The sequence below is a fragment of the Rhipicephalus sanguineus genome, chromosome 1 (genome assembly GCF_013339695.2).
Source record: "Rhipicephalus sanguineus isolate Rsan-2018 chromosome 1, BIME_Rsan_1.4, whole genome shotgun sequence".
In the NCBI taxonomy this organism is placed as follows: Eukaryota; Metazoa; Arthropoda; class Arachnida; order Ixodida; family Ixodidae; genus Rhipicephalus; species Rhipicephalus sanguineus.
In genome coordinates, this window is record NC_051176.1 from 177010301 (window position 1) to 177018998 (window position 8698).

Here is an 8698-nt window from a genome sequence, read left to right on the forward strand (position 1 = left end):
ACGGTTGAAGCATGCGCCGAGAACCTAATCTATGCTGGCAGTTGAGAATGCGATGCGCATGGTAACCGATCACGCTATAGCGGCCTATACTCTTGAAGGCAAAGCTCAACCGTCCTCCAAGTTTTTTACAAAACGTTTCTTTCTGCCTTGATGCCTAAAAATTAATGAAACTCGAATGACTTTCTTCGTAGACTGTGGCGGCGCATATATTCGATCTAGTGCCATCCTCGAAGTCTTTTACATACTTTGAATTCGCCGGCTACAATTCGTGACCTGCTATGTGTTGTTAATATAATGAACATAAAAACAAAGTTAGCGGAACTTTCCTAACTATACGACAATATTCATCCTGATTTTTCGTCCAAATAATGCCCGCCTATGATAGTAGTCTGCTTAAGGAGATAACATTTAGCTACGTCCCACAGGTTTTATTATTTTTTTATTGTAGTTGTTGTGGTTGCTGTTGTTGGATAATTAAGCAGTTTACACGAAACGCCTTCATGTTACAGAGACATAAGTAATAAAATTACAATGAACAGTAAACAAACAAGGATCTATGAGAATCTGGCCAACTTTTCAGTCGAATTTTCGGAACTTTTTGGGTGAAAGTGATCTGAATGTATTGTGCTGGCGAGAAGGAAGGTCTGCTTTTTGCATGTCCTAGGGAATGATCGAACTTAAAGTGCTATGAATCAAGCGTATAACTCTTTTCGTTCATAAATTACCTAGGGTAACACTTATAATTAATTTTCTGGTTTCTTACTCGAATAATTCGAACAGGCAGGCATCTGCTCTAGAATGCAGTCCCGAGTAAATTGTTTATTTATCGCGTATCGTGTAGCCTAAAATTGTTAACTCTTTATTTTCCTGCTTTTTCTTTCTACATCAGCGTGCGGGTCTAAGTGGCGACACCTTGAGTGTCAAATGCTCTAAAAAAGAATGCAATAAAAACGCGCCAATAGTACATTGAAAAAAGGCCATTTATTGCAGCCTTTCCTTCACATAGATTTGATCAATTTAGTGTGATGATGTTTGCATGACACGTGCAGATAAAAGTGGGGTGGTTACAATGTTGCGAAGTTGTATCTACCAGTACTTTCCGTAACCACCGCCATAGCCTCCGTAGCCGCCGTAGCCTCCGTAGCCGCCGTAACCTCCGTAGCCTCCGTAGCCGCCGTATCCACCGTATCCTCCGTACCCAATACTAATGACCTTGCCGTAACCGCCGTATCCGCCGTAGCCTCCATATCCATGGCCGTAGCCTCCACCATAGCCGCCGTAACCACCGTAACCACCGTAGCCTCCGTAGCCTCCGTAGCCTCCGTAGCCACCAAAGAAGCCGGCGTTAACAGCCGTGGCGAGGACTACAATGCTTGCGAGGAATCCCTGGAACGAAACCAAACTTGATGCACCAAACCTTATTTCACATGATGCCTCCAATACGCCTTATTATTTGCATATTTCTCGTGCAGCCATTCGGCTAACGCTATAACATACACGCTTCACAATTCCACGAATCATTGTGAAACTCCGCGTTGCTCACGGAATCGATCTACTTAGTATGAAACCAGACAGAAAATCGTGATAAAAATACGGCAAGAAACTTTAAAACCAGTCTTACGGCGTTTATTTGACGGCACTCAGCGACAACACGCAATGGCGGCAGTCAGGTCAAAGTACGGACTCAGTGCGAGCGGCGTTCTTTCAGGAGGAGCCGAAGAGGACGACCGACTAGAAGGCGCTGGAGAGCATTACTAAGTTCCAAGGCTTCGCTACACCAGCTACTTAATCTGGGACGAAACCTTCTATTCACTTTTCACATTATACACATACAATACTCCTATCGACAGCATGGAATTCTTTAACCGGCACCAAGTGCACGGTAAGCGAGCGCGCTTTTGAGTTCCGCCCTAAATGCAATGCGGCAGCTGGTCTTAGTGCCACGGTGGTGTGGCAGCTGGTGAGATTAGTCTGGCACGCTTAGCCGGCAATGATTTCCACCTATGCATAGCATACGTTGTTAGAAAGGGTGTGTCACCAGCCGTTAAATAACACTGCGCCCCGAAGAAAGGCAATCGGGTGTTGTAGAACTATTTTCCTGCCTACCGTGGGTCCTCCAGGAAACATAACGTCTTCGAATACCATTCTCTTCGTGGTCCTAAAATCACGCCTTTCTGCACGCGTCAAATTGTGAGCATAACCAGATGAAGGGCTCTACGCCACCGATAATGCCACTTAAGGCATAAAACGGGAAGTGCATCGTCCTGTTTTAAATAACCGAGCCTGATGAGTAAGGGGAGCTCTAACGGAATAGTATTCGCCGCGAGATCGGGCGATAGGTGGCAGCACCGTCGGCGCGTTTGTGTGGATAGGCGGTCGGCGGCGCGTATACAAATGTACGCAGCGGCGCTTCGCCGTAGGCGGTTTGAGTCGATTGTCGGCGAATAAATCGCGTTGACTGCAACCTAATGTTGAAGTATACGCCCTCCATTGCCAAATTAATGCAGGAAACCGGCCTAACGTTAATATTACGTGTGAGAGAAGCACGATCTGCCGATCAGTGGGGTACTGACCTTCGGTCACATTCGTGTATTGCACTGTGCTCGATCTTTTTTCTTGCTTTATTTGCACGCGTTTAAATTGTGTTTTGCCTATACCACAATATAAATAGCGTTGCGCGACTGAGCCAATTAAGTATTTACTTCTTGCTCTATAGCGCTACAAAAAAGAGAGCCTGTATTTCTGCGTAATTAGATGAAGTAGAACTTTGTGCACTCTGGTTTTCTGTTGGCATAAATATGTAGAAATGCGTGGCTTCCGGTCTTTTTTACCGCTAGCCGGCCTCTGCAGACGTTAGTTCATGCTTTGCGTTTTCACAAGGATTTCCAAATCGCCAACACTGCACTAGATTGTGTCGCTAAAGTTCAGCATTCACACCTTCACATTTAGTACCTTTTTTTCGTTTAGGACGACGCCAAGTGCACTATGTGATGTGCTTGAACGACAAAGTGGTACTCACATTGAGATGATTTTGGCGAATGGACGGTACGATGGTTATACCTAGCGCCATACCGACACGTGCATGCACTCGCTTATTAGAGTGCATACAAGTCTCGTAAGGAGAAATGCTTATATGTATGTCTTGTAGGCATACGTACAAGCATTTGATACTGTGCTAGCACAACGGAACAAGCTGTTTTCTGAGGACGTGAATGACGTATACGCGCACGTGCGAACACGGTGTGGCTAGCGGACGACGCAAGGAGCCATCCACACCACGGGGTTTCGTCCGCTCGCCGCTAGGTGCCGACTCTGCTCGATCTCGCGGCCACTAGGATAGCTTCTTAGCGAATGAGAGCTTGGGCTGCACAGGCTTGGTGTATAATTTTGTGGAGCGCGCGAAATTATTTGTGGGTTTAGTACCTAATTATATATTTAAAAAAATACTAAATCCTAGTATTTTACGTTGAAAACCGCGGCATGGTCGTGAAGCACGCAGTACTGAGGGATTCCGGAATAATTTCGACCACCTGGGGTTCTTTAATGTGCACGTAAACCAAAGTATGCGGGTGCACCTGCATTACGACCTCACCGAAATGTGACCGCCGTGGCGGGGAATCGAACCTGCACCCTCGAGATATAGCAGCGCTGCACCTCAGCCGTTAAGGTACCACGGCGGGTAAGCGGTCCTTTGTTGGCTGCATATTTTGGGAGGCTCCCGATTTTGTGACACATGATGGCGCTTCGCCTGCAAGAACGTCCGCTTTCTCATCTCTTGTAATTTGCTAAAGATAAGCGGAAACTGACTAAAGTTTAAAAAACTGTCGCATTTATCTACTCGTATAAATAAACAGAAATCAAAACAGGCTTAGGCGTTGATTATAAAACGGACATGTGAGACCACTTCACTTTCTTCATCTTATTGTGAGCTGGATTTTCAATGTACCGGCCACGATAGAGAAGTGTAACATTCAGAAGGTGTAAATGAGTCATATTAGAACGGTGCTGTGGGCGTGGTGTTGTTAAGTGTCATCGAGTCGCCGACGACTTCTGGTGACACTAGGAGTATATGAACGCCACAGGAATAAATATATTCAAATTATTTAAGCTCCTCCAGACGTCTCTCCCTGGCATGAAGAAAACCATACAACCATCTCGTGTATTACAGCACTTATTCGCAAAATTCTTGCGGAAGCTTGTTCACATCGTACAAGTGCGCAGTTACCTCTTCATCACAAATGTGGGACCTCGGGTTTGTATACTGACCCTTTAATGTGACCAGAAATAGTAGCTACAAACGGGGAACGGTCAAGGGCGCAACCTTCAAAGCCACGGGGCATGAGGAGCAGGAGAAAGGAAGGAAAGGCACGGTGCAGGAAAGACGCGAATAAATGTATGGGTTCGCAAGCGTGAGCGTTAGCCGCTTGTGTTGAGGCTCCACAAAGCGACATCGCTGCTGCTTTTCCCAAACTCGGCCTGCACTGCTACTTTATGGGCGTCATTCAAAGGAACACAATTAAGTGAACTATTTTTACACTGGCCATTACGTATATGAACTGAAGTGGAGAAAGAGAGATGATAAAAAGAAAAGCAGTGAGGCTGAACTCCCACTGGCAACACTTAACTGGAGGAGGAGGGATTGAAATAAGAGAAGCAACAGGGAAAAAAGGGTTCACTGTACTCGCACACATGGCACGGGCGTTTATCGTTCAAGAAGTCATAAGCGGTCACAGGTTGGGGCGTCTTAATAAACGCAACAATGATTTGTGGCTTTGTGCTTCGCAGTTGCACGAGGTCACAGTGCCAAGATCTCGCTTTCCGTGAAAGGCCTGTCCTCTAATTTCCTATAATGCAGTCCGAAGGGCGGGCCTCGGATCTAGATACAGTGAACAAGGTTGTGAATGCGCTATGTGTTTAGTAAAGAAACGTGATGCCTCAAGTTTGTGAAACGACGCAACTATTCCATCTCTTGGGAACTTCCTATCAAAGCATATACTGCCCCTTCTATCTGAAATTTACAACGGCTGCGCCTTCTACAGTCAAGAAGCACGAATATGCGCCGTGCGATCCACACTGTATGCACTATGCCGACATTTGTGCACTATACTTACCAGTGCGTTCATGGTGCTGCTGTGCTCTTTGTTCGCTACTGAACTCGCAGCAATCTGGCTTCCTGCTTTTATAGCCAAGTGTCGTCCAGTTTTCTGACACGCTTCCGTTATCACCAATCCGCTCACGGTGGGCGCGGCGTCAGTAACTTTGAATGTCGCGTTCTCTTTTAGAGAGGGGTATACGGGCCTCGATGGTCGAAAAGGAGGCCTACAATGCGCTCTATTTCTCTTCTTTCGCCCCCACCCCTCTTTCGCCAGTTCCTGCCCCCCGGGTCGCGGAACAGCCTCGGGTGCTGCAGCGCCCGTGCGACACAGGCGGGCCAGCGCTCACATAATTGGTCCACGTGGCCGCCACGCGGAGGTTATGCTCCCCGGTTACGCGCAAGCGTAAGAGATATTTTGTAACGGGTCGACCGCTAGTGCGCGCGCCCGATGCAGGGTCGCGTGCGGTGAGAGATGAATGACTGCAGCACCATCGAACAGCCGAAAGGGAGGCTTATCTCGATACACAGATCTTGCGATGCAAAGTGGCTTCTCGAGATCACCTGTGCGGGTGCTTGGCCATTTCTGCTTCAGTGGCGCTCCTCTTATTCCCTCATTCATTATCGGTGACCGCCGAGTTGCCGCTTTGTTTGTGTGTGTGCGCGTGCGTGCGTGAGTGCGTGTGTGTGTGTGTGTGTGTGTGCGTGCGTGCGTGCGTGCGTGCGCGCGCGCGCGCGCGCTTGTTCTGTTTCTTCTCTAGCCCTGCAAATGTTACACGCACTTAAAGTCATTCAATCAAGTTGCACAGGTTTCTCCCTTAACTACACTAAACCTATTTATCTAAGTAACAATAGGTTAGCCCTCTCTGTGGCTCAGTATCTTTGACGTTTATGCTGCTTAAAACGAGGCCGACATCCTGCGTGGTGCACGGACGTTCATGGGGCGACACAGGCACGTAGCCAGAATTTCTTTTCGGGGGGGGGGGGGGGGGGGGGGGGGGCAAGGCCTAATTATTCTAAAGAAAGCCTTTTCATGGCAAAAAGAAAAAAAGTTGCCCGGGAATATAAAAGGCTGGACGTTCTACAGAAAGTTATGACTTTCTGTAGAACTTCATTCGCGTAGACAAAGTTATCAGGTGCTAAAATAATTTATGGATTTGTTACTATTGCACAGATCTGAATCGGCTAAAGCGCCATTGAGTTTTACTCTCTTTATTTGACTGTTTTTGGTGCTCTATACAAAGGTATCATAACACACAACCGACATTCAATAACATGGGTTCAAAAGTTATCGCTGAGTGGTATAGAACGGACGAAAACACCCTTTATCCACGCCTTTATTCATTTTCTTATATTACTTGAGTCCGTAGCCATATCCAGGCCCGTAACCATACACAGGCCCGTAGCCGTAGCCAGGACCTGAAGCGCCGTAGCCGAGACCATAGGCGCTATATCTAAGTCCATTGCCAAGTCCATAGCCGAGGCCATAACCGAGGCCATAGCCAATGTGATCCAACCCGTAGGTTGGAAGCGTGGGGACGTAGCCACCATAGCCAACGCCGTAGCCCCCAATGAAACCTGAATTTGCGAGGGTGACCAGAAGAGCAAGGGTAGCGAGGATACCCTGTAAAAACAGAAGCACATATGAGTGGCTGCGACGTACACTTTACAGGTGTTCGGCGTCTTTTTTACTCAACCATTTATGCATAAAGCGTCGAAGATAGAGGAAGTATAATAAGGGTTGCTACCTGCGCCACAATGCGTAGACGCAGACGCAATGTTTGACTGTTGCTATGCCAGTGCGTGTTAATGAAGCTTCCCGAATGGCATTAATATGACTTGGAAGTAATAACGCTCTTTATGTGGATTGAAGGAAGAGGACTCATCAGACGCCATCATCCTGAGCAAATGAAAGATTTGATCTCATTAGGCAGAATTTTCGCGCCAGAAACAAATTTAGTCCTTCGGAGAGCTCCTTCATTCCGCGAATGAGTAATAAGGAATGCCTTGCTGCAACCCGCCTCGCTAGAATCTTCGTATCGTTAATACATTCCAGCATGCAGGCGCCCGCAGCGCACATGGCCTAAATTGTCTATTAAACGTCTATAAGCAAAACGTCATTGGCGAATAATTAAACTATCGTTTCGCACTAAGCACCACAAGTCATTAGTTTTTATCTAAAAATCATCTTTCCTCGTAGAAATACTTAAGAGAGTTGATGCGTACTAATGATCCAGAACCAATGCAACATTTCAATAATAATCGAAATTCAGACGAGACGGAACCGTGGCTTGAAATTTGTGTCTACGTATCCATTCAGCAGTATGGAAGTCGCAATATGCACACTCCAGTTCACGAACTACAAGCAGCTAATTATGACGACGAGTTCCAACGACCAGCTTTTTCCTGAAGGGCTGCGTGCATTTCTCAATCATAATAGGATATATTTACATAAATCGGGCATAGAAATAATGACTTCATTTAAGGAACTCGGTATCAAGCTTCAGCATTAATTTCTTGTCGATAAGTTCAAATCTTTATTAAGTAATAATACAGCAACAGGGTCAGCCGCTTGGATAATGAGATACGTAAAATGCTTGCAGAACTAGGTAGCTTTCTGCAGAAAGCTGCGTAGGGTTAGAGGCCTTTTAGTGAGGACTGGATATCGTTTTTCTACATTGCGATTATTATAAAAACGATATGCAAGGTAATCAACAGGCTATACTCGCCAAAGCAGAAAGCAATAGGTGCCAAAAACAGTGAGAGAGAGAGACAACTTTATTCAAATAAAAACTGCTATGCGGGTGGGGTCTCTCTTTCAGGGCCCCAGAAGGACGATGTGCCTCAGGCACCTTCTCTATGTTCATTAACTATCGCTGTTTGTGTACTTCCCAGACGGAAAAAGGGCAACACAAAAAAGTATCAAAAGCAAGGAAAGCTTAGCGCTAAGGCGTTAAAAAAAAGCTCGTTTGACACCTATACCACGGCTTGAAGCTGATCATTCGCAAATGATGCACACGACGCGAGTAATTTGCGGTACTTACCAGGGTCTTCATGATTGCACTGTCCGAGTCGTAGTTGATCTCTCGCACCAGGTGGATGGATGCGGCGCTCCTCCGGAGAATGTGTTCGCTTATATATGCAGCTTGGACCAACTGGCTTGACAAGAGCTATGGCCGTGTCAGCTGTCAAGAGCGGCGACAAAGCGGTCGAGATCTACTGCTGCGGCAAGGGCGTCAGCTATCGCTTCTTGAATAGCGCCAAAAATCCCACTGGGATACAACCGTTCTAAATACAACCGTTCTATGCAACCGTTCTATCAAGCTTGAAATTATACTTTTTTATTGACTCACTGTAATGAAAGGCAACAGCGCAGATACCTAAGGGGATAGAGAGAGGCGCGCAATGCTGATTTTTCAGTTTAAAAAAATATTTGCGTGGTCGCCCTTCGCTATGTGAATCAACAAGCCCAATTGAACACCCTGCTCAGACTCACTATGCGTTACTTTTGACCCCATCTGAAATGCGAAGAACGCTAGCTTAATATAGGGGGATTCTTTTAGAACTGACCTATGCTATTGGGCTGTAGTTTTGTTAAAACGTATC

General features: G+C 46.4%; 2 protein-coding genes across 2 annotated transcripts; both read right to left on the reverse strand.

Moving 5' to 3' along the window:
• Positions 1-988: 988 nt before the first annotated feature.
• On the reverse strand, positions 989-5295 carry LOC119402897 (neuropeptide-like protein 31). Its single transcript, XM_049417942.1, has 2 exons — positions 5112-5295; positions 989-1386 (listed from the first exon to the last, which is right to left on the reverse strand). The coding sequence occupies exons 1-2, from the start codon at positions 5121-5123 to the stop codon at positions 1087-1089; spliced, it is 312 nt and encodes a 103-aa protein (XP_049273899.1). The 5' UTR covers positions 5124-5295; the 3' UTR covers positions 989-1086.
• A 1151-nt stretch (positions 5296-6446) lies between these two features.
• On the reverse strand, positions 6447-8148 carry LOC125757093 (keratin-associated protein 6-2-like). The gene is made up of 2 exons (XM_049412194.1): positions 8137-8148; positions 6447-6716 (listed from the first exon to the last, which is right to left on the reverse strand). The coding sequence occupies exons 1-2, from the start codon at positions 8146-8148 to the stop codon at positions 6447-6449; spliced, it is 282 nt and encodes a 93-aa protein (XP_049268151.1).
• Between the last annotated feature and the right edge of the window lie 550 nt (positions 8149-8698).